Source organism: Bufo bufo, chromosome 9 (assembly GCF_905171765.1).
Source record: "Bufo bufo chromosome 9, aBufBuf1.1, whole genome shotgun sequence".
Taxonomy (NCBI): Eukaryota; Metazoa; Chordata; class Amphibia; order Anura; family Bufonidae; genus Bufo; species Bufo bufo.
The window spans coordinates 73,976,234-74,002,038 of NC_053397.1; the positions used below are offsets into that span (position 1 = coordinate 73,976,234).

Sequence of the window (25,805 nt, forward strand, 5' to 3'; positions counted from 1 at the left end):
CTAGCCTCAGGGGGGCTGCCTGGGTGAAAATAAGGGTATGTCCGGGTTCAGCTCTGAAGCTGGACAACCCCTTTAATAGCCAGTTGTCCCTCATTCTCTTCCAGACTCACAGGGAGGAGGGTCTGCTTTAACTGCTTATATCTCTGGTTTGGTACCAGCTATGGGCTTTGTATTATCTGAAAGCTGGCATTCCAAGCTTTCAGACAATACCAGAAGGACATACATCTGTTCAGTACAGGGGAAGATATCAATGATAGAAATCGGGATGCTGTGAATGAAGCTGGAAGTAAAAGCAGATTTTACCCACGATTATTCCCGACTCTATTTCTAACAGTGATTTTTCCTCTGTTGCTTGGACTAGAGCTGTCATTCTAGTCTTGTATTAAAGCCTGGACTGGCAGCTTTCAAACAAGACTAGTTGCATATTTCTAACTGCTACCATTGAGAATATATCACCATGTAAAGCAGCCCACCCCCCTCCACTTTCTGCCTCAGCCCAGCTCCAGGCTGTCAGGGCTCATCCGTCTCTTGAGAAGACGGACTGCACATGGCAACACTGTGAGATGAGAGCTGCTGAATAGGAAAGTAGCATGCATTTGTGGGAGTTATTAGCAGGTAAAACTGAAAATAATCAAATTTCAAATCACAAAAGCACTTATACAGCAGGGTGTACTATACCATTAGGGAATAAAAAATGAAACGGCAGTTATACTTTAAGTGCTCTCGAAATTCTGGATTCAGAAAATTCCTTTGGGTTTGCCACGTATTAAGTGCAGCACTGTATTAATTTTCACTTGGCAAAACTGAGTGAGAGGCTTGAAAATATTCCAACAATGTCTGATCTTGGGAATTACGGTCACAATGAAATCATATTTCTAGTTATGAATCTCTTATTAAAGGGGAATGTGGCAATTTTAATAGATCAGATAGTAAAACCTATTCCTTTTCTCTAATCTGCTTTTATTTTCTGACTGTATATTTTAAGCTCCATTTTCTAAGCATTATAATGGGAGGAGCCATTTTGCCTGCACTGCTGTTAAAGGGGTATTCCGGTTTTACAATTTTTAGCATCAATTGACAGGAAATATCACTTGCTATTACTTAATAATAGTGATTGTTTATCAGTAATGTCCCGTTTTCCTACACTCCATTATGCTCTGCCCTGTAGACACAACATCATCAGTGACTTTACTTCTCCTGAACCCTGTCCTGACCTAAAAATCCTATCTTTACAGCATAATTGTTATATAGAGAAGTGGGTAAGGCATCTGTTCACTGTACAGCCGATATGACGTTCAAATCTCACTACTGAAACGTGTAAAGTAAAAGGCAGAAAAATATATATATTTTTTTACTTTCCAACTTTTTTTTCTTTTATGGTAAAAGTTTAAATTTTTTGCAAAGTTATTGTTACTAACAAAAAAAATATATAATGAAATATCACATGTAATTATAATAAGCAGTACAATATCATGAACATACTATTTATGGTGGTAGATGGTGCATTTGGTTATCTTTATCTACTTTTAGGAATTGTGTGAAAATATGATGGAGTTTGAAGTCAAATGTATGCAGAAATATAAAAAAATTCACAAACTTTCATGCTCCACTGTCTGTGTGTTGCCAATGCGGAAAAATATGAAAACCACTGCCAGACACTTATGGAGGAGGATTAACTTTGGGGAGAACAAAAAGATAGAGAAAAAAATATTTAGTTCTCCTGATCTGTCTCCACTCTCACATCATCAGTCAGGGAACAGTTGGTAGCCCCCCATAAACATTAGAAACGGCTAAGGCTACTTTCACACTAGCGTTCGGAGCGGATCCGTCTGATGTTTCATCAGACGGATCCGCTCCGATAATGCAGACGTTCGCATCCGTTCAGAACGGATGCGTCTGCATTAAAACTTAGAAAATTTTCTAAGTGTGAAAGTTGTCTGAGCGGATCCGTTCAGACTTTACATTGAAAGTCAATGGGGAACGGATCCGCTTGAAGATTGAGCCATATAGTGTCATCTTCAAGCGGATCCATCCCCATTGACTTACATTGTAAGTCTGGACGGATCCGCTCGCCTCCACACGGCCAGGCGGACACCCGAACGCTGCAAGCAGCGTTCAGGTGTCCGCTCACTGAGCGGAGCGGAGGCTGAACGCTGGCAGGCGGATGCATTCTCAGTGGATCCGCCTCCACTGAGAATGCATTGGGGCCAGACGGATGCGTTCGGGGCCGCTCGTGAGCCCCTTCAAACGGTGCGCACGAGCGGACACCCGAACGCTAGTGTGAAAGTAGCCTAAGGGTCAGGAATGATGAGAGTTGGATCTGTCTATGATTAGAAGCTCGTATTAACTCAAAATTATGAGGGACTGTCAAAATAACCAAGAAAATGCCCATAGAAATGGAGAGCATGCCACACATGCAAGGTGCGCTCTCCTTCACTTTTGGGGGCTTATTCTGGAGAGAGGTGTGTGTCCCCCTCTGAGAACTGCACTTATCTGCAGAATGAGCCCCCAAAAGTAAAGGAGAGTGCACTGCATGTCTGGCGTGATCTCCATTCATTTCTAGTGATATGACACAATCCTTTTAACAGCTAAGCCACCACACGCCATCAGTAACCCCTAAACCCCTCTGTTGATGCAGAAAATTGGCAAAGTCTAGACTCAGACTAGCCCACAGGGGAACAGATGAATTCATGGGTGGTCCCCTGAGCAAGTTTAAGCCCTAGCCCTCGAACCCTTGCACAAGTGGCACATGGCACCGTAGATTGACTGCACTAGATATACAGGTGAAAGTCGAAAAATTAGAATATTGTGCAAAGTTCATTTATTTCAGTAATGCAACTTAAAAGATGAAACTTACATATGAGAGACTCATTACATGCAAAGTGAGATATTTCAAGCCTTTATTTGTTATAATTTGGATGATTAAGGCTTACAGCTTATGAAACCCCAAAGTCTCAATCTCAGGTACCCTTTGCTCAGGGGGTATGGATTAATTAGCCGACTAGAGTGTGATACTTTGAGCCTAAAATATTGAACCTTTTCACAAAATTCTAATTTTAAGCTGCATTAATGCAATTCCTTTTCATTTGCATTACTGAAATAAATGGACTTTTGCACGATATTCTAATATTTCGAGTTGCACCTGTAGTTATTTGTAAACAAATACTGTAGAATTGTAGCTGTAGTACAAATTCCTCACCACTAGGTGTCACTAAAATGATGTTCTACTGTACATTAGGAGTAAGCTTACTAAGAGTTCATTTGCATACCTTCTTCCCAGAATTTAGAGAGGAGCATGTATGGCCTATAAGCTTCCGCACGCCAATTAAGGAGAGGCAGTACCCTCCCAAATCCTTACTCAGGCCTCTCACCCAGTTAAGCCAGTACTCTCTGCTCTGTACTGATGAGGGGCAATCACCCCGAAACAGCTGTCTGCAGATGAGATGCTGGCTTATTTAATATCCGAGTCATGTCTCAAGGCCCATTTAAAGGGTCGAACATTGACTTATAGGATAGCTGCCTTACATCTGGTGGAATTAGAAGCAGAGCTTGTTAAGAGTTCATTTGCATCCCTTTCTTCCCAGAACTCCAGAGGCGCTTGTACGGCTTATAAGTCTCCTCACACAGACGGCTCTCTTCATAAATAGAGATAGTACCCCACCAAATATATTTTAGAGTAGAACTTTTTTCAGAGACTAAAAATATAACTATTGCTATATATTGTTGCATGCGCAGTGCGCGCTCCTTCACTTATGGGGCTCCGTTCTCGATATACAGTACAGACCAAAAGTTTGGACACACCTTCTCATTCAAAGAGTTTTCTTTATTTTTATGACTATGAAGGCATCAAAACTATGAATTAACACATGTGGAATTATATACATAACAAACAAGTGTGAAACAACTGAAAATATGTCATATTCTAGGTTCTTCAAAGTAGCCACCTTTTGCTTTGATTACTGCTTTGCACACTCTTGGCATTATCTTGATGAGCTTCAAGAGGTAGTCCCCTGAAATAGTCTTCCAACAGTCTTGAAGGAGTTCCCAGAGATGCTTAGCACTTGTTGGCCCTTTTGCCTTCACTCTGCGGTCCAGCTCACCACAAACCATTTTGATTGGGTTCAGGTCCGGAGACTGTGGAGGCCAGGTCATCTGGCGCAGCACCCCATCACTCTCCTTCATGGTCAAATAGCCCTTACTTTCAAAGTTTTCCCAATTTTTCGGCTGACTGACTGACCTTCATTTCTTAAAGTAATGATGGCCACTCGTTTTTCTTTACTTAGAATTTGTATTATGGCAAGAAAAAAGCAGCTAACAGTCTATTCAGTAGGACTATCAGCTGTGTATCCACCTGACTTCTCCTCAACGCCACTGATGGTCCCAACCCCATTTATAAGGCAAGAAATCCCACTTATTAAACCTGACAGGGCACACCTGTGAAGTGAAAACCATTTCAGGGGACTACCTCTTGAAGCTCATCAAGAGAATGCCAAAAGTGTGCAAAGCAGTAATCAAAGCAAAAGGTGGCTACTTTGAAGAACCTAGAATATGACATATTTTCAGTTGTTTCACACTTGTTTGTTATGTATATAATTCCACATGTGTCAATTCATAGTTTTGATGCCTTCAGTGTGAATCTACAATTTTCATAGTCATGAAAATAAAGAAAACTCTTTGAATGAGAAGGTGTGTCCAAACTTTTGGTCTGTACTGTAGGTGCGGGTCCCAGTGGTGTGACCCACACCTATAAGACAATGGGGGCATATCCTAGCGATATGCCCCCATTGTCCATGATGAGACAACCCCTTTAAAATAAAAAAGGGAATGTGTCATCATAAGGTCTTTGAGAGACCCAAGTCTCTCCGGTAACCAGCAAGGTCTTTAAAGGAGTTTTCCCATTTTGCCATTTTTACAGTGAGATGGGACTAAGTGAGGACCCTAGGTGGCCAGGCTTACGGAAACAGCCTTGTGGCATGGTGCGCTGCTGTTTCCATAACTTCCGTTGTAGTGAAAGAGTGCCAGGTAACCAGTGTAGCAGAACAAGCAAGTGGAAATGGCGAGAGGACTGGGTGATTTTCCATTTTTGCTTTTCACTCACAACCTTTTTCAATCCCACTTTCTAATGGCACCATTTACGGTTGCATATAATGTAGTGGGTAGCAGGAAGAAAATTCCAAATGGGGTGGAATTAGAAAAAAAACTAATTCTGCCACAATTTTATGGTTTGGTTTTTTAAGGCGTTCACTATGCTGTAAACTTGACCTGTAACCTTTATTCTCCAGGTCAGTATGACTCCACACTTGTATAGTTTTTCTTGCGTTATAATACTGAAAAAAATCACCATATTCTGACCCCTATAACTTTTTTGTAGTTATGCATATGGAGCTGAGTGAGGGCTAATTTTTTGCGGGGTAATCTGTACTTTTCAGTGATATCATAAAAACTGTGACTTTTTGGGGAGTTGGTCATTCACATTATGAGATAAATTATATTTTAATAGTACAGGCGTTTTCACATGCAGCGATACCCATGCTGTGTATTTTTTTATTTGATTTTGGGGAAAGGGGGGGGCGATTTGAACTTTTTTTTATTTTTTTTGTATTTATGAAAACTTTTCTTTAAGTCACTTTGGGTGACTATAATTGCCAATCATTAGACTGCCCATTATGTTCTGTGATGGCTACATAGCCATCACTGAACACTTCATTTTCGATATAACAATACAGTGCTGCCACCTAGTGGCCTGCATTGGTATATTTTACTAATAGCTCAAGCAGGCTTTAGTCTATTAGTATAGTATAACAGGTTCCCCGACCTCAGCCAAAGAACACCGTTATGGGACCACGGCATCTGAGGGCTGATTGCATACATCCACCGCAGGTCTCTGCTGTTTGAAACAGCAGAAACCCGGCTGCTATGGCACGCGATGCACGTGTGAGCGGGCGCCATGTTTAAAGACGTGGCATCCTCCGTACAAATAGGGTGGTGGTCGCGAAGGAATTGAGAGACAGTGAGATAAATATTTTGTTGCTTAATAGATATTTTTTCCTGCCTACTGTGACTTCAGTATAATCTGGAAATTTCGCTTCTGTTGTCACCAGAAGCTGAAATCCCTATGCCTTCTCCTACCTGTCAAAATTCGATTAAAAATAAAAAACAAAAACAACAAAAAAAAACCTGAACAATATGTACCATTATTTTATTTCAAAATGTTCATTATCAAATTATTTTTGGCTCGTCTATTATGAAAATGCATAAATCATATTAAGTCACTGCTTATGTACAAAAAAAAGAGTGTTACAAAGCTACAAACAATCCATAAACGCTATCCCTACACAAAAACACACAGTATCAGGCCATGTTACAATAATTTGCAGCAAGACAATATGTATAAAGGAAAAATTCTCTCGTTGGATGACTTGCTTTTTTTCTCTCGTGCATATAACTGCAGTCTATATCTTAGATTTGTGATTGGCATAGTTTGGAAAACCAAACTGTGAGATCATTATATTGGAATATACCAAAGGCATCTTTCCATAAATGCCAGTTAACTTGTTAAGACAGTACGACCTTTGCAGTAAATGTTCTGCTCGGTGCCACATCCCTGTGTATCCACTTCCGGCATCCTTCTCCAAATTTCTCATATCTATAGGTTTCACCAGCACACCAGATGACATTCCTGTTCGATTTGCCACCAGGAAGTTCATGGTGATATCATCACAATTCTGCGTTAGGTCAATCATCTCATGGATTGAGCGGGGCAATTCCTGGAAAAGTCTCAGATAATCTTTATGAAAAAATGCCGCTCCAATGAGTATCATTGAATACTTGTCACCACGTCCAGTGTCTGGAGCCTGTAATTCAAAACTACCGTAGCTGAATATTCCTGCTGGGGAGGCAACGTGCTTCCGAGGCACATAACCCACAATTTGACTGGAGAATAGCTGTAGAATAAAAAGCAGATTACAATAATTACCTATTGGCAAAATAATTCCTAAGAAAACATGAAAAGATTAATATAAACCTTTTAAATTAACATAACCCATATGCAGAAGAGATGATTTTGCTCGTTAACTCTGTGCCAAGTTTTCTACTGGGACCCCAGAAATCCCCCATACTAATGGAGCGGTAGGCTGCACAAGTGTCACTTCTTATTTACTCCAAGTCAAAAATCTTTATTTCTTTCCAGAGGATGAGGTCTGTCTACAGCACTGCGAGCACATAACAACAAGAAGTAAAAATCGAGACCTGGAGAAGTTTCCTTATGGTAAGTGCATAAAAGTACTGATTCAGTAGACCCATGGTAACTTCTACCTTATCAGATACTAGTAGAAGAATAAAAAGCGAGCAGCATGTTTGTTCCTGTGCTCCCAACCTCCCCTGTCTAATCCATTCAGCACACACTTTATTACTGACTTTTTATGTAAAAAATAAATAAAAAATTACTAACTAAAGTGATATAAATGGGCAAGTAGGAATAGCTAAGAAATACAATATCTGCAAATACAGAAATTTTGAAATATTTTAAATTGCATAACATCTAGATTTTGCTTCCTTTAAATGTAAAGCGCAGATTTTGTTAAAATTGATTAAGCCCATCTGCCACAACAAGGTCAACTTATTCCTATTACCCCCTACCACTATTAAACTCTATACCTGTTCCATACAATAGCACACTGCATCTGTGTGCTTCTTTACTGGTGTCCACTTTTCGATTTTTAATTATTAAAAAGTTTGAAAACTATGCATCATTTTCTTTTCACTTCACACATACTTGCTACTTTGTGTTGGTCTATCACATAAAATCCCAATAAAATACATTTAAGTTTGTGAGTGTAACATGAAAAAATATTGAAAGGTTCTAGGGATATATATATATAGATATATATATATATATATATATATATATATATATATATATATATACATACACACACCTGATTGCATCCGCGTGACAAGAAACTGAAAGGCTGGGTTCACACGAGCGGATGCCGTGCGTGGCATCCGCTCCGTGAAAGAGTGCCAAGACCCGATGCAGACTGCAGAGGCACGGAGCATTAACATGACTGATAATGCTCCGTGCCTCTCTGTGACCTCTTTACTACGAAATCACAGTGACAACTGTGATTTCGTAGTAAAGAGGTCACAGAGAGGCACGGAGCATTATCAGTCATGTTAATGCTCCGTGCCTCTGCAGTCTGCATCGGGTCTTGGCACTCTTTCACGGAGCGGATGCCACGCACGGCATCCGCTCGTGTGAACCCAGCCAAACACTCAACGCAATTGCAGAAAAAACTGACTGCACTGCTTACAAAACCATCCGTTTTTTTCCTGAACAGATCCGGACACAATACGAATCGTTCATGTGAAAGAGGCCTAAGGCCTCCTTCACATGAGCGTTACGGATTGTGTCAGGATGAGTTCAGTGAAACTCGGACCATTTCGCAAGCAAGTTCAGTCAGTTTTGTCTGCAATTACATTCAGTGTTTCAGTTTTTCCTGCACGGGTGCAATCAGTTTCGATGCGTTGTTTACATGCGTGAAAAAGAAACCCGAAGATTTACAAACAACATCTCGTAGCAACCATCAGTGAGAAACTGCTTCAGATGCAATGCGTTTTTCAGTGAAGCCGAATATAGAACATGCAGTGATTTTTCCTGAAAACAGAAATGATGAGTGAAAAACAACGCTCGGACTCAAACAACGCGCACAGACCCATTAAAATGAATGGCTCGGGATTCAGTGTGGATGCTATGCGTTCACGTCACACATTACACCCGCACAGAAAACTGTGAAAGAGGCCTGAAAAAGCACCGAAACCAGTGACGAGCAGTTGTAAATGTGTTCAGTCAGTACGGCATCTTGTTTTTGCTGTAGGTCAAGTGAATACGTTTTGACAAAAAAAAAAAAGTACATAAACGTATGCAATTTTGTGGTTATCTATCCTATTTTTCAACATATACGTTTGACAAATGTGCATATGTTTCAATAAGTTTGTGTCCGTTTTTTAACAAAAAGTATATAAAAACAGATATGTTTAATGGATGGAGACGTATTGTCCTATATTTCCTTCTGTCTCCCATTCACTGCAATGTAAGAAAAAATTGTTTTGTTTCAGGACAGAAGAGCGTGGTATGCTACATTATTTTGTCCTGAAAAAAAAAAAAAACATACAGAAACATAAAAAATGACAGAGTCAAAAGTATGAACTTTTGAAATACATTTGCCTATTTATACTCTATGGGTAGGTCAAGTCTTACATTTCCAAATGTATCCGCTTGATGTACAGCAAAAACGAGATGTGAATAGTCCCTTAGTTGTGCGAGGATGTAATTTGTTTTATTTTTGCATTCCAAGAGCCACAAGTTTACTTTATTTTTTTGCAGAGAAAAAAAGTTGTATTTTTCATGCTTTCAATAGCTTTGGGGCACCTGCAAATGACTAACTTATTTTAACTTTATTTTTATTATATCTATAGTTTTTTGATGTCTTGGTACAGTTGTGCAATACAAGCATGCATTATGAACTGCATTTAAGTGCTCCTTTTATTTGTGGGGTGTTTTTATTTGAACCATTTTGGGGTACATGTAATTTATTGATTAAATTCCTATCTGGGATATTTATGGCATATCTAAAGGGACCTGCTCATATATCTCCAACTGGACCATGTTGCACCAGGCCACAAATGGAGAGGTGGTTGTGCACACGTGGCTCCCTCAATTCACTTTAGTAGCACTTCAGAATATTGCAGAGTGCGCTGACTGGACTTTTTTTGGGACTGCCATTAAAGGGACTGGAAATGGCATGCATGTAAGGTCACCTTTTAATTTCCTGGTCAGGCACAACAAGGTCCTCCTGTTCTTCAGATAGGAGTGGGACCTGCACCTATTGGATATTTAAGGCACATAGAAAAAAAACATTTTGTGTGTGGGGGGAGGAAAACTCACCTTTTTTTTTACACCACAGATGTAAACTTTTCTACAGGTTCTTACAATTGTGTTTCTAAATATTTTTACTCATTTTTAAACAGACATCATCTTTAATTAAAAAAAAAGTTACATTTTTTTGAGGGGAGAGGTTTTATTCAACTTTGTACTTTCGGTTGCGAATATAATACTTTGATATATTTAGTATGACAGAATCCTTGCTTGCAGTATTCAGCATGGACCTCCATTGTTTACCTTGTTCTTACTAATAGTCGGGCAAAACACTTGCTCATCGGGTGAAACAAATAAATTATCGTTTCTGGGCAGAAGATCTTCTGAACAGCACTCTTCTGCCCAGAAATAAAGCACCTACAGTACAGACCAAAAGTTTGGACACACCTTCTCATTCAAAGAGTTTTCTTTATTTTCATGACTATGAAGGCATCAAAACTATGAATTAACACATGTGGAATTATATACATAACAAACAAGTGTGAAACAACTGAAAATATGTCATATTCTAGGTTCTTCAAAGTAGCCACCTTTTGCTTTGATTACTACTTTGCACACTCTTGGCATTCTCTTGGTGAGCTTCAAGAGGTAGTCCTCTGAAATGATCTTCCAACAGTCTTGAAGGAGTTCCCAGAGATGCTTAGCACTTGTTGGCCCTTTTGCCTTTACTCTGCGGTCCAGCTCACCCCAAACCATCTCGATTGGGTTCAGGTCCGGTGACTGTGGAGGCCAGGTCATCTGGCGCAGCACCCCATCACTCTCCTTCATGGTCAAATAGCCCTTACTTTCAAAGTTTTCCCAATTTTTCGGCTGACTGACTGACCTTCATTTCTTAAAGTAATGATGGCCACTCGTTTTTCTTTACTTACTTAGAATTTGTATTATGGCAAGAAAAAAGCAGCTAACAGTCTATTCAGTAGGACTATCAGCTGTGTATCCACCTGACTTCTCCTCAACGCCACTGATGGTCCCAACCCCATTTATAAGGCAAGAAATCCCACTTATTAAACCTGACAGGGCACACCTGTGAAGTGAAAACCATTTCAGGGGACTACCTCTTGAAGCTCATCAAGAGAATGCCAAGAGTGTGCAAAGCAGTAATCAAAGCAAAAGGTGGCTACTTTGAAGAACCTAGAATATGACATATTTTCAGTTGTTTCACACTTGTTTGTTATGTATATAATTCCACATGTGTTAATTCATAGTTTTTATGCCTTCAGTGTGAATCTACAATTTTCATAGTCATGAAAATAAAGAAAACTCTTTGAAAGAGAAGGTGTGTCCAAACTTTTGGTCTGTACTGTACATGAGGAGGACTTATTGCAGTAGCAATCACTCATCCTCTGTGGAGGTGATTGCTACATGTAAATGAAGAGCTTAACCCCCACTGAACGAGTAGCCGACTGTCGGGAATGAGAACACTGCCTTCCTGATCATCTGCTCCTCGCCCAATGTAAACCCACTATTACACTCCTTTCGTACTACTCAGATTTCCTTTACTGATAATATGATAACCTTCTAAACATATGGAAGCTTGCTCAGATTCGTATTTCAGATTTCCAGTAAGGCTGGCTCCAAACCAGTGTTGCTGTTTTCGTTCTGCTTCATTTTAGGAGCAGAACAAATGAAATAATGGAAGTGCTGGATCTGGCACCTAACTGAAAATGATAGCACCGGACAAACCCCACTGACTATGTCCGTTAGGGAGTCCAGCATTTTACTGGATAAAACAGCACTGCATACTGCAATATTTTATCCAAATTTTCCGGGCTTCATAAACACCCTACATGTGGCCCTAAATCATTTGCCTTGACATACCATAGGGCACATTTGATGCCCAATGCGGCTGAAAACTGTAAAGGCTCTGGGGTGAAATAATAAATGGAACACCAAAGAAGTGAACCCATTTTTAAACCTACACCCCTCAAGGTAATTATTGAGTAGAGTGAGTATTTTGATACCACAGATATTTTGCAGAAATTAATGCACAACGGACCATGTAAAGTGAAAATTACAATATTCCCACAGATATGGCATTTCACTGATCAGTGCCCAATATACCCTTTAATTTTTAGGTAGGTACTGCTGGGTATTGAAATGCCATAAATGTGGATGTAAACTGCTGTTTGGTTATGCTCAGGGTTCAGAAGGGAAAGACCACCTTTTGACTTTTCCAGCGCAGATTTTGATCGATTGGTTTACGGGCGTCATTTTGCTATTGAACAGCCATTCTCTGACAACCATACATTTTTATTATTTTTTCTCTCGATGGAGCTGTGCGAGGGCTAATATTTTTACAGGAGGAGTTGTCATCATCATTGATTCTATTTTGGAGTACATACAGCTTTTTGAACGCTTTTTATTTAGCTTTTTGTGAAGCAGGATAAAGAAAAGGCCAGAATTCTGCCATTGCTTTTTGGGTTTTGTTATTGTGGCATACACTGTGCAGGAAAAATGACACTTTATCTTTATTCTGCTGGTCAATTTGTTAACAGAGATACCAATTTTATATAGTTTTTTGGTTTTACCATTTTTACACACAGAATTTTTGAAAAACAAATCTAGTTTTTGTGTCATTGTCTGAGAGACTTTTTTTATTTTTCTGCCGATTGTCTTGTGTGGGGGCTAGTTTTTTGCGGGATGAGTTGAAGTTTTCATTGGTACCATTTTGGGGTACACAGTACTTTTTGATCGCTCACTATTATGCTTTTTCTAAGGCAAGGTGACAAAATGGCTGTTTGACCTTTATTTTTGTTTTTTACAGTTGTAAAATTGCAATTTTGGCACCATTTTAAAGTGTTATTTTTTTTATGGCACTCAACTGACGTGGTAGATAATGTGATATTTTTATAGAGCCGGTTGTTACAGATGCAGTGATACATAATATGTCTATTATATATAAAAAAAAAAAATATTGTCTATGGCTTGATGAGGGGAAAGGGGCACTTTTTTTTTTACTTGAATCTTTTAATTTTTTATCTTAAAAAAACACTTTTTTTTTTTACTTTTCATTTTTGTCCCACTGTGGGACATCAACTTTGGGGGTCTGATCCCCTCTACAATGAATGACAATACATTGTGTATTGCAATGAATTGAGTGTTTGGTAAGCTCCAATACCTGTGCATCGGGTTTGTCTGCGGCATCTAATGGGTTACTCCGCCGGCATCTGCGTTTCTAGCAATGCCGGCGGATATAGCAGGAGCCGGATGTCAGTAACAGCCGGCCCTTGCCGCTGATCGAGCAGGCGCAGTTTCTGCACTCACCTGATCAGTGTGCCATACATGTACGGCAAGACTGAAAGAGGTTAAAAGTGAAATGTTATGAGAGTAGTCATAATTACCTGCCAGACAGCGAAGGCAAAGGAGATGTCATGTGCGCTAACAAGCGTGTCGTCATCCATCATCAGTACAGCTGTGAAACAGAATTCATGGCAAATATTTCATAAAAATCTTTTCAGGTAAGTACAGAGCCTAGACAAAGTATTCAACTCCTTTAAAATTTACATGTTTTACTACTTAACATAGCATTACTAGAGTATTTTGGTCTGGCCAACATGGTCAGTTGGACACCGTTGATATCTGTCATATGACGGATACAACACTGCTGATATAAAGGAATGGAAAAGCAACATGGAAATTAGGCCTCTTTCACACGGGCGTCGCGTGTGAGGGCCAAGTAGGATGCAGGTGCGTCACGGGAAAAACGTGCAATTTTGACTGCGAGTGGGGTGAGTTTTGTATGCGATTGCGTTGCGTTCTTCAGTTTTTTCCATGCGAGTGCAATGCATTTTGCACGCGCGTGAGAAAAAACTGAATGTGGTACCCAGACCCGAACTTCTTCACTGAAGTTCGGCTTTGGGTTAGGTATTCTGTCGATTTTAATATTTTCCCTTATAACATGGTTATAAGGGAAAATAATAGCACACGTAGTGAGCGCGGTGACGTCAGCACAGGTCCTGCTGAATGAAGATAGTCTTCATTCAGCAGGACCTGCGCTGATAGTACCGCGCTCACCACGTGGTGAGTGCAATTACGTCACCAAAGGTCCTTTTGCAGGTCCTGAAAGAAGAAGCAAGTAGAGGATGCCGGCTGCGCAATCAATTGGAACAGGTAAGTTAATTATTTTTATTTTTAAAACCCTCCATCTACATTTTACTAAGCACTCTGTATTAGGAATGCTATTATTTTCCCTTACAACCATGTTATAAGGGAAAATAATACAGGGAATACACTTTAATAGGGTCTGGGGTTGCTTTCATCCCTATCATGTCCTAGCAACCATGTGTAAAAAATAAAATAAAAAAAAATTAAAAAAAATCGAAAAAACAGAATATAGAACCTGCTGCGATTTTCACGCAACGCACAAATGATGCGTAGCCTTAGAAATGACCCATAACCCACCTGAAGAATTGTCGATGTTTGTCCAGCTGTTTACACCGCCCAAGTCCTGTAGGCAGTGTAAACAATCAAAATTTGCAGCAGATTTATCCCAGTGGCTTAAGTAGGTTGAGACTGTATATTTTGTCCATGGCTAGACACATTTGTCTAACTTTCTACCACTTATTGGTTGAATTACTTTGTGACAGACTTTTGTGCGAAAATGTGAGCTCATTTTTAGTACAAACGGTTGCATGCCCTTCCCCACTAAGACAAGTCCCTCAATCAGTACCATGCAGTGGACTATTCATTTTTGCTTATTGGCTGCAAAACTAGATCTAAAATGACAAGATGCAACATTTTGTGCCAAAAATTTGCAAGTTTTGGCCCACAAAAAACAGATTCAGGCTCAGCCACAATAATAAATGGGGGCCAATATGTTTTCCAGCCCAGAAGACGGTAGATTTGTAGGGCGTCTGACTAATTCTCTAGACTGTTCAATATATTTATGAAGCAGTAACATATCCGTTTTGCCCCCTGGTCCATTTTCAGCACTAACCTCAGTGCACTGTGCACAAGAAAACATCTACCCACAGAGGTAAATTACCTTGATGGTAAACCTTCCTGCGTTATGGTTCTGCATAACTCACCCTTGGTCTCTATCTCTGGAAAGTCCTGCAGTCTGTTCCTCATGAGATTGACGGTCTGTTTTTTGAAGAAAACAGGCACAGGATGGGGTCCTAAGCGCTCCCACAATTCCTGGGGAGGGTCCTGCCCCACATTGTTCCATACCACAATCACACAGTGAAGCTGAGGCATGGCCTGGTAATGGTTCAGCATTTTAAGCAACAAATCAGTCCTGTTATAGGTCTGCATTATGAGCGTGAAAGAGTCTTGGGGAGATGGACTGGAGTGAGATATTCTCCGCTGAACGCCCGATATTACATCTTCATGTGCAGCGGGAAGCAAAGCAGCAAGGGCGCCAAGGAGGAAGAGGATAAAAATTAGGAAGGCACAGGACACACGGAGCATCTTGATCCTCAATACTCTTCCCAAAAATCTGCTTAAAATAAATAGAGGACAATATAGTTACAGTCATCTGTCTTCTTATAGGAAGAGGATTTTCTTAAATAAAATCTCATATTGCACCATTAGTATGGGCTAAAGTGTAAGGACGTGTTCACATGTTGTTGTTGAATCTGCTACCAATGCATGTCAGAGGAGTATTTTTTACTGCATTTACCAAACTATTGCAGAGGACTCACTGATTAGCCTTGTTACAGCTACTCCATGCTCACATCCATCCGTATTTAGAACAAGGCACATAAGGGCATGTGCCTAGGGCGTCAGGAAGGAGTGGGGCGGCACTTGACAAAGAAAACTAATGATTTATGTTGTTGCCAATAAGGGGGCTCTCATATAAAAGTAGTGGATGTTGGAGGTTTCGCTATACACTGAATCACCCAATACCAGTGTGTAAAATAAATAATTGTACAAATATATGATAGGCACTCCTCCTTCTGGATTGTATGTAAAACAATTTATTCCAATACAATCATAAAAGTCATAAAAAGTACTCCAAAATATTCCAAAAATAATTATATACCATCAATCTTCCATGATTAATCCATAGTTAATCAATAATTAAAAAGGGGAAACAAATTCATGGGGCCCCAAAGAAACCTATATATTACAATGTATTGATGAGTTGCTGCTGCGAGGATCGAAGGGATGTTATCACACGAGATGTTGTGTCTATTTCAGCAATTCATCAAACATTATAATCTATACATGATTATTACAACCCAAAATATATGTGAAAATATTAAAACTAATGTCACAAGTAGATATAACACTTCTATAGGATATCCAGAAATATAATTGTACTAATAAAAAAAAAAAAATTAAAATGCCAAAATATATGGCTTATTTTTATAATTTTTTCATTTTTTATTACCATCCATTGATGCAGATGCCTTTGGACTTGTGCATTAGGTTTATATTTTTCTGGCAGCTGTGTAAGGGTATATCTAGATGAGATGTTTTTAACCACACAGTCAAAATTGTATTAAAGGGGTTTTCCCATCTCAGACAATAGGGGCATATTGCTAGGATATTCCCCCATTGTCCGATAGGTGCGGCTTGGCTATTTCCGTTGGCCTCAGAGAAAGGAATGGGAGTCATGGTGATGCAAGCTCGGTGCCCTCCCATTCACTTCTATTGGGTAAGAGCTTGATGGTGGCCGGACCTGGGGAACTTTGTGGGGCTCCGTTCTCGATATAGGTGCAGGTCCCAGCGGTGGGACCTACACCTATCAGACAATGGGGACATATCCTAGCGATATGCCTCTATCGTCTCAGATGGGAACACCCATTTTAAAAAAGGCCCTTAAAACCGCACTCAGTTTTACGGGGTTTGCTGTGGTTTTGTGATGTGGTTATTTGCCATGCATTTTTTACAACGTGCCTAGGGCAACATAAACCCTAAATACAATCCTAAATCCTTGGCCAAAATCTGATTTTAGGCTACAGATTTCTGCTGTAAATTATCTTAAAATTCCCATTCCCTTGACTATGTGAACATAACCTATCCGCGGATCCGCAAAAAAAAACTGATGATGTTCGGTATGGCATCCGTTTTTTTTGCGGATCAGTTTTTTTTGCGGATCCATTGTAATAATGCCTATCCTTGTCCGCAAACTAGAAAAAAATAGGACATGCACTATTTTTTTTGCGGAGCAACGGAACGGACATACTGATGCGGACAGCACACGGTGTGCTGTCCGCGTTTTTTGCGGACCCATTGAAATGAATGGGTCCGCATCCTATCCGCAAAAAAAACCGGAACGGACACGGAAACAAAATACGGTCGTGTGCATGAGGCCTTACAGTGGACAATTGGCATATGCATCAGGAAAGCTCCTGGCGCATATGCAAAACTGATCCATGGGTACCTAACAGAGTGGATGACTAGATTAATTTCAGCTATATAAGAGATCTGTGGCGCTCTGAGTGTTCAAAAGACATGGTGAAATATCATGCAAAAAGGAGACTTTTGTATTACTTACCAGTAAAGTCTCTTTCTCGCTCTTCCTTGGGGGACACAGGAAACCATGGGTATAGCTCTGCTCCCTAGGAGGCGTGACACTAAGTGAAAGCTGTAAGCCCCTCCTCCATCAGCTATACCCTTCAGCCTGGAGAAGAGACTGCCAGTTGCGTGTCCAAGTAGTGAAAGATAACCACCAACCGGAAAAAAGAACCGTCAAGCCCCAACGGGGGCAACCAAGCCGGAACCACAACTGTAAACCCAAATGAAGGGCGGGTGCTGTGTCCCCCAAGGAAGAGCGAGAAAGAGACTTTACTGGTAAGTAATACAAAAGTCTCCTTTTCTCGCCCATATTCCTTGGGGGACACAGGAAACCATGGGACGTTCCAGAGCAGTCCCAGAAGGGAGGGACCAGAACAAACTAGACCAACACCGGAGGCATCAATCAACTGCCGCCTGCAACACCAGACGGCCTAAAGCAGCGTCAGCCGACGCATGAGTATGCACCCTGTAGAACTTGGTGAAGGTGTGCAAGGAGGACCAAGTGGCCGCCTTGCAAATCTGCTCCGTAGAAGCCCGATTTCTCTGAGCCCAGGAAGCCCCGACCGCTCTAGTGGAATGAGCGGTAACACCGAGGGGCGGAACCTTGCCCTTGGCGAGATAAGCCTCAGTAACAGCCATCTTGACAAAACGGGCGATAGCAACTTTGGATGCCGCCAACCCTCTGCGCGACCCCTCCGGAACCACAAAGAGCGAGTCAGTACGCCTGAAAGAGCTGGTTACCTCCAGGTAAACCTTGAGCGCCCTGACAACGTCCAGGCGATGAAGTTCCCTCTCCCTAGGGTGGGAAGGGGAAGGACACAAAGAGGGGAGAACGATGTCCTCGTTCAGATGAAAGGCGGAGACCACCTTAGGAAGGAAGGAAGGGACCGGACGAAGAACTACCTTGTCCTGGTGGAACACTAGGAAAGGTTCCAGACAGGAGAGTGCAGCCAATTCGGACACCCTCCGAAGAGAGGTGACGGCTACAAGGAAAATAACCTTGCAGGACAGAAGTCGCAAGGAAACCGTCCGCAGAGGCTCGAAAGGAGAAGCCTGGAGCGCTGAGAGAACCAGGTTCAGGTCCCAGGGCGGTACCGGAGGCCGGTACGGGGGAACCGCGTGAGCCACGCCCTGAAGGAAGGTCTTGACAGGACCAAGGGGGGCCAGTGGGCGCTGAAACAAAATGGACAGCGCAGACACTTGACCCTTCAAAGAACTAAGACCCAGACCTTGGGCAAGTCCGCTCTGCAGGAAGGACAAAACGGTGGGGAGAGAAAAGCGGAGCGGAGGAATCCCCAGATCGGCACAGAACCCCAAATAGGTCCTCCAGGTCCTATAATAGATCCTAGAAGAGGACGGCTTACGGGCGCGGATCATGGTGCGGACGACGTCCGCAGAAAAACCCCTACGTGTCAGGACGGTGGTCTCAACAACCACGCCGTCAAACGTAGGGACCTTAAACGCGGGTGGAAGATCGGTCCCTGAGAGAGAAGATCTTCCCTGGCGGGCAGCGGCCAGGGCGCGTCTGCCAGGAGCAGCATGAGGTCGGCATACCAAGACCGGCGGGGCCAGTCCGGAGCGACCAGAATTACCGAGACGCCTTCCGCCGCGATCTTCCGAAGGACCTTGGGCAGGAGTGGGATGGGAGGGAATATGTATGGACGCGCGAAGCCTCGCCAAGGAAGAACGAGGGCGTCGGCTCCGCAAGCTCCCGGATCCCTGGCCCTGGACAGATAGGCGGGGACCTTGTGATTGAACTTGGAGGCCATGAGGTCCACGTCCGGTATGCCCCAACGAAGGCAAATGGCCTCGAATACCTCCGGGTGAAGAGACCACTCGCCGGGGTCGACAGTGGTGCGACTGAGGAAGTCCGCCGCCCAATTGTCCACCCCTGGAATAAAAATTGCCGATAGGGCCGGGACGTGGGCTTCCGCCCAACGGAGAATGCTGGAGACCTCCCTCATTGCAGCAGCGCTGCGAGTGCCCCCCTGGTGGTTTATGTACGCCACAGCCGTGGCGTTGTCCGATTGTACACGAACTGGATGACCCTTCAACAGATGAGTCCAGTGTCGTAGAGACAAAAGGGCCGCTCTCAGCTCCAGGACATTGATCGAGAGTTTGGACTCCAACGGAGACCAAATGCCCTGGACGGATCGGGGAGGAAACACGCCTCCCCAGCCCAAGAGACTGGCATCGGTTGTAACCACCAACCAGTTGAGTGGCAGAAAAGACCTGCCCAGAAGAGGGGACTGTAACCACCAGCGGAGAGATGACCTCACCGGAGGCGATAGATGGAAGGGATGATCCAGAGACTGCGGCGATTTGTCCCAGGAGGAGAGGATCGCCCGTTGGAGAGGGCGGGAGTGAAACTGCGCAAACGGGATCGCCTCGAAGCAGGCAACCATCTGCCCCAAGACCCGCATGCAGAAGCGGAAGGACGGTCGACGGTGGAGAAGGAGACCCCGAACCGCCCCACGGAGGATCAGACGTTTTTCCGAGGGAAGACGTACCTCCGCCGCTCCCGTGTCTAAAAGCATCCCCAGGAAGACGAGTTGTCTGGAGGGGGGAAGAGAGGACTTGGGGAAGTTGATGACCCAACCGAACCTCGTCAGAGTCTCTAGAGTGAGATCCACGCTGGCAACCGCTTGAGAAAGGGACGGAGCCTTGATGAGGATATCGTCCAAGTACGGTAGCAGAAAAACACCCCTGGAACGGAGTAAGGCCAAAACCGGGGCCAGGACCTTGGTGAACACCCGGGGGGCTGTTGCCAGCCCAAAGGGAAGGGCGACAAACTGGAAGTGGAGGTCCCCCACGGCGAATCGGAGGAAGCGATGGTGACACCGGGCTACCGGAACATGGAGGTAGGCATCCTGTATATCGATGGAAGACATGAAATCTCCCTGCTCCAGGGAAGCCACCGCGGAACGGAGGGACTCCATCCGAAACCGTCGAAGGAGGAGAAAACGGTTGAGCTTTTTGAGGTCCAAAATGGGCCGCATGGAACCTCCCTTCTTGGGAACTACAAAGAGGTTCGAGTAGAACCCTTGGAACCTTTCCTCTAGAGGAACGGGGGTAATCACCCCCCTGTCCAGTAAGGCTTGAACGGCCGCGGAGAACGCAACCGCGCGTTTCGGGTCCCGTGGCGGGCGGGAGCGAAAGAACCGATCTGGAGGGAAGGATGCAAATTCGATTTTGTATCCGGAGCACACAATTTCGAGGGCCCAGGCGTCGGAGACGTGAGCCAGCCAGACGTCCCTGAAAAGGAGGAGCCGGCCCCCCACCCGGGTGGGTGGGGGCGCGCCTTCAGGCAGAGGATTGCTTTGCTGCGGGTGTGCGGGCAGCCTGCGGCTTGCGCCAGGAGGGCTGCGCCCGAAAAAACGGCTTCCTATGTTTGTCCTGGGGAGGAGCCGAAGCGGCAGCTGTGGTGGGAGCCCCAGAGGCCCTGCGGGAGGACCGAAAACGAGACGCACCAGGGCGTCCGCGGGGGGCGCCCCTGGCTTGGGGTTGAGGAAGATGGGTGCTTTTACCACCCGTGGCCTCCGAAATAAGTTCGTCTAGGCGGACCCCGAAAAGGCGGGAACCCGCAAACGGTAGCCCCGCCAAGGAACGTTTGGAGGCAGCGTCCGCTTTCCAAACCTTCAGCCAGAGCTCCCTCCTGACGGAAACTGCCAGGGCGGAGGAGCGTGCAATAAGGGCTCCCGCATCAAGGGAGGCCTCACAAACAAAATTCCCGGCCCGAACAATAAGCTGGGCCAAGGAACGCAGGTCCTGGATAGGGACGTCCGAGTCCAACTCCTGTTCCAGCTGCGCACCCCAAGCAGAAATTGCTTTCCCTGCCCAAGCAGAGGCAAAAACCGGTCTGAGAGCAGAACCGGAGGCAGCAAAAATGCCCTTAGAAAGGGTCTCCATGCGACGGTCCTCCGCTGACTGAAGAGAGGACCCGTCGGGAACAGGGATGGCCGTGTTCTTTGACAGCCGGGCCACAGGGGGGTCCACCTTGGGTGGGGAAGACCATGTGGCCACGACATCTGCTGGAAAAGGATAGCAAATGTCCAGCTTCTTGGGGTTGACAAAACGGGCGTCCGGGCGAGCCCAAGCCTTAGACACCACAGAGGAGAAATCAGAGTGGATTGGAAAGACTTTTGAGACCTGCCTGGGTCTGATAAATGAGACGCTAGCTGCGTCCGAGCTAGGGGGATCATCCTGCACCTTAAAGGCGTCACGAATATCAGAGATGAGTTGACCCATCGCTGAGGCTAGCTTGGACGGCAGGGCCGAGTCCATTTCCAAATCTGAAACCGCCAATTCACCTTCAGAGAGCGAATCCTTTGGAGAGGAGAGGCTCGTCTGGGTGCGCACGCGTGGCGGGGAGAGGGAGGCATCCGAGGAGGAGGCTCGCTCTACTCTAATACGCTTCTGAGAGTGCCTAGCTCGGGAGGGGTCACTAAAAGAGAGTGAACCCGCTGCAGCGGCAGAAGCGGTGGACCCGGAGGGCGCGACAGTAAGAGTGGCGTCCTGCGGGGTAGGCGGCCTGTCTATTAGGCGGCCCACGACATGAGTGAGGCTTTCCACGGCCTGGGACAGGGATCTAGCCCAGTCAGGCGGGTCAGAGGCAGCAGGGAGCGACACAGCGGGCGACTGAGGCTGCGGTGGAGCCCGGCATGCAGTACAGTGCGGATCAGACTGCCCCCGGGGAAAGGGTTCCCTACAAGCAGTACAGGCATGGTACCAAGGCTTGGCGGCTGCAGAAGGGTCTGACCTGGTGGAACAAAGATGTTGCACTTAAAGTGGGAGACCCCAAGGAAAGAAACGGGGATAACACCCAAGCGACAGTACTGTGGCACGGAGGGGGTTAAAAGTCCTACCAGACCCGGATGATGCAAGCGGCAGCGGTAAGGGGAACAGACTGAGGAGGCTGTGGAGGAGAGGCAGCAGCAGCACCGGCTTCGGATCGCACTGCAGAGAGGATTCCACGCAGCACTGTGCGATGAACCCGGAAGTAGCGGAGCGCATGTAGGAAGCTCCGCCCCCTCTCTGCCGCTCTGAAGCAGAGCCGCGCGCGCGCGGCAAAATGATTTTAACCCCCAAGGATCATGAAGTGCCGGCCTGAAATGGCGCCGTTCACGCCAAGAAAGCGGCCCCCTCCTTTTCCTGCAGCCGTCCCCTGAAGGTAGCGTCCCTGCCAAGGACCTGCCCAGATAAACTCCCCTGCCCGATACGGTCCCGATATATGCCCGGGGGGGGGGGGGGGGGGGGGGGGGGGGGGAGGGGTGGCGCACGATGTAGCAGTGGCCATGTAGTAACAGTGGCCATGGGAGCCCAGGAGGCCTGTAGCAGCGGTGGGAGGGAGGAAGGGGAGGCTGGAGCAGCCTGTCTCACCATACGCTGTCTTCACCCTCAATCCATCCAGCGGGGTCGCCCCTTCAGCTCCTGGCACCGCAGTGGCAGGAAGCCGGGGGAGGGACTTGGCGTGCGGGCGACCCTGAGCTGGCGGGACGCAGGGGAGCGAGGCTGCCCTGGTCCACCTTGTCTTCTGTGGGGGAGGCGGCAGTGCGGAATTACCGGCACTGGCGCAACTCAACCCCGGGAGAAACAGAGGGGTCTAATGCGCCTCTGTTGTCCCTGTAAGTAGAAAAAACCGAATTAAAAACAACAAATAACGCAAAAATAAAAATTCATAGGTAAACAACCCTGCATAAGCAGGGGGTGTCTTGCCTCCTTGGACACTAAGCAAAAACTGGCAGTCTCTTCTCCAGGCTGAAGGGTATAGCTGATGGAGGAGGGGCTTACAGCTTTCACTTAGTGTCACGCCTCCTAGGGAGCAGAGCTATACCCATGGTTTCCTGTGTCCCCCAAGGAATATGGGCGAGAAAGTGGTATTTCACTGTACAAAATTTGTGTATTCCGTACATTGTTGCAAAGTGCTATGAATAGTTGAATGGCACAAACATTTTAAAGAGGCCCTCTCCAGACATGTCTGATTTAGTACATACATGTCATTCCCATGAAATACCAATACTGGAGCATCTTTTTCTAGAACTCTACATTTTGCTGTTCCTGATTTTCCTCCCGGAAAAGTGTGAATAACTTGACAACATGGCTGTTTGTTACCTGCCCTCTTGTCAATGGGGTGTGTTCTAACAAACTAAGGCCACTTTCCCATGTCTGTGTACATGATGATGTCTGGGACAGGACGGTCAGTGTTCCATCCGTGAAGATGTCTGGAAGGGTCTGCTGTTGGTTCTCGTCTGGATTATTTGTCCTCTGTGTCATCCGTATTCTACGTGCACTGCTAGGCTGAAAAATGGACTTCCAGAACATCTACCAACGGTCCTTGAACACCACTGACACAACATGCATGCAGTCTGTGTTCCCACGGGTGGTCTTCACAAATGGGTGTGTTTGGTCTGCAGCACGGATCAAAGTAGTGCATGTCACCATTGTTGTTCCACTGGTCCGTGGTCAGTGGGAAAACAAGGACGTGTGAATAAACACATGAAAATGAATGGATAAGTGTGCTGACTGCAGAGAACATGGCCTTACACTGCCAGGAATAATTAAACATCATCAGTGCATGTAGGAACATGGCCGATTGGCACCTCACTGTCCATGAGGAATTACAGAGGAATGCAGAGTTCTATGAAAGTTACTAAGGCAGACAAATTAGGAGAGTTAAAAGGGGTTATGCAGTTTGTTTAAACTGATGATCTATCCTTTGGATAGGTCATCAGCATCTGATCGGTTGAGGTCCGACACCCCCGCCGATCAGCTGTTTGAGAAGGCAGCGGCGCCGTGGCCTTCTTTACCGCAGGCCCAGTGACGTCACAACTAGTATCACTGGCCTGGGCACGGCTAAGCTCCGTTCAAGTTAACATAGCTTAGCCGCGCCCAGGCCAGTTGATACTAGTCGTGACGTCACTGGGCCAGCGGTAAAGAAGGCCACGGCGCTACTGGAGCGCCGCTGCCTTCTCAAACAGCTGATCGGCGGGGTCCCGGGTGTCTGACCCCCGCTGGTCAGATGCTGATGATCTATCCAGAGGATAGATCATCAGTTTAAGCAAACTGCAGAACCCCTTTAAGGGTACTTTAACACTAGCGGCAGGACGGATCCGACAGGATGTTCACCCTGTTGGATCCATCCTGCCGCTATTTCGCCGTGCCGCCGGACTGCCGCTCTGTCCCCATTAACTATAATGGAGACAGGGGCGGAGCTCCGGCGCAGCACGGCAGTGCACGGCAAAGGCCGCCAGACTAAAAGCATTATAGTCAATGGTGACCGAGCGGCAGTCCGGCGAAATAGCGGCAGGACGGATCAGACAGGGTGAACAGCATGTCGGATCCGTCCTGCTGCTAGTGTGAAAATAGCCTAAGTAGGAACAATTCTTTTAATTCTTTAAAACACAAACAAGACAGAAAGACACACGGCTTGGACCATGAACAATGCTGACAATACTGTACAGAGATCTTACCTCATGTCCGTGAAAGAGTTCCCCCTGCTGTAGATCTCATGAAGACCTTACTAGAAATAAACAGAAAATGCTTATAATGTAGAATCCAACAGACAAAGGTATATGGCAATGTAATAACCACTGCATGTGTGACTAATTTGATAATGAAAAATAAATCTAAGAATTATATCTATACTCAAAACATTCAATTTCCCAAAACCATTTCCATTTTTTTCTCAGTAGGTTCCACTTTTGGTTTCTGCTTACCAATAATGATGCAAAATACTGCAATGTGAAAGTGTCCTAAAGGCCCCCAGACCATACACGTTAGTGGACTGTCAGTCAAATCCGACAAGAAAGGTGGGTTCTGCCAACCATCAAATGTGTATGGGGGGCTCCCGACAGATGATGTAAATGGAGAGAAGGATCGGATAAAGTGAATATTTCTGCCGAATCCTTTTGTACTCCCAGGTGTCTGGCAGCAGCTTTCTCCTCAATACCCATTGAATACAACTGGAGAGATAGCTGTCGGCCTCTATGTGTAGAGAGGCCTTAAGGCCTGGGCTACACTGAGACTTTTTGTAGCACGACTGATTGATTTTAACTATTGAATGACAGCTACAGCTGTAGTTAAATAGTTAAAAATCAATCAGTCGTGCTACAAAAAGTCGCAGTGTAGCCCATGCCTTAAGGGTATGTGTCATTCGAAAATGACCTATTGTTTACATTTAAATTTTTAACATATGTTTAAAGAATTTTTTATGTTATTTTTTAATTTTCCATGTCAATACTTATATTTAAACAAAAAACATAAAACCCTGCAGTTTTCGCACTGACTATAATCCTAATAATAGGTGTGAGGAATATGGATTATTGTTCATTGTCAGCCATGTTCCCACACCAGCCATCAGCTGTAAGATAGCAGAGGTAGTAAACTCCACAGGAGGGCCCTGCTT

At 44.8% G+C, this 25,805-nt stretch overlaps 1 protein-coding gene across 2 annotated transcripts in view; it reads right to left on the reverse strand.

Moving 5' to 3' along the window:
- Window positions 1–6,436: 6,436 nt before the first annotated feature.
- The window catches only part of EXTL2 (exostosin like glycosyltransferase 2), a 29,329-nt gene continuing 9,960 nt past the window's right edge, over window positions 6,437–25,805 (reverse strand). The window contains exons 2-5 of one of the 2 annotated variants that reach the window (XM_040408060.1): window positions 24,871–24,920; window positions 14,965–15,377; window positions 13,279–13,349; window positions 6,437–6,944 (exon numbers count right to left, since the gene is read on the reverse strand). In XM_040408060.1, coding sequence (XP_040263994.1) covers window positions 6,453–6,944; window positions 13,279–13,349; window positions 14,965–15,377; window positions 24,871–24,875 — 981 coding nt within the window. In that variant the 5' untranslated portion in view covers window positions 24,876–24,920 and the 3' untranslated portion in view covers window positions 6,437–6,452. The remainder of the gene's footprint in view (window positions 6,945–13,278; window positions 13,350–14,964; window positions 15,378–24,870; window positions 24,921–25,805) is intronic. The other variant, XM_040408061.1, reaches the window with a different exon arrangement.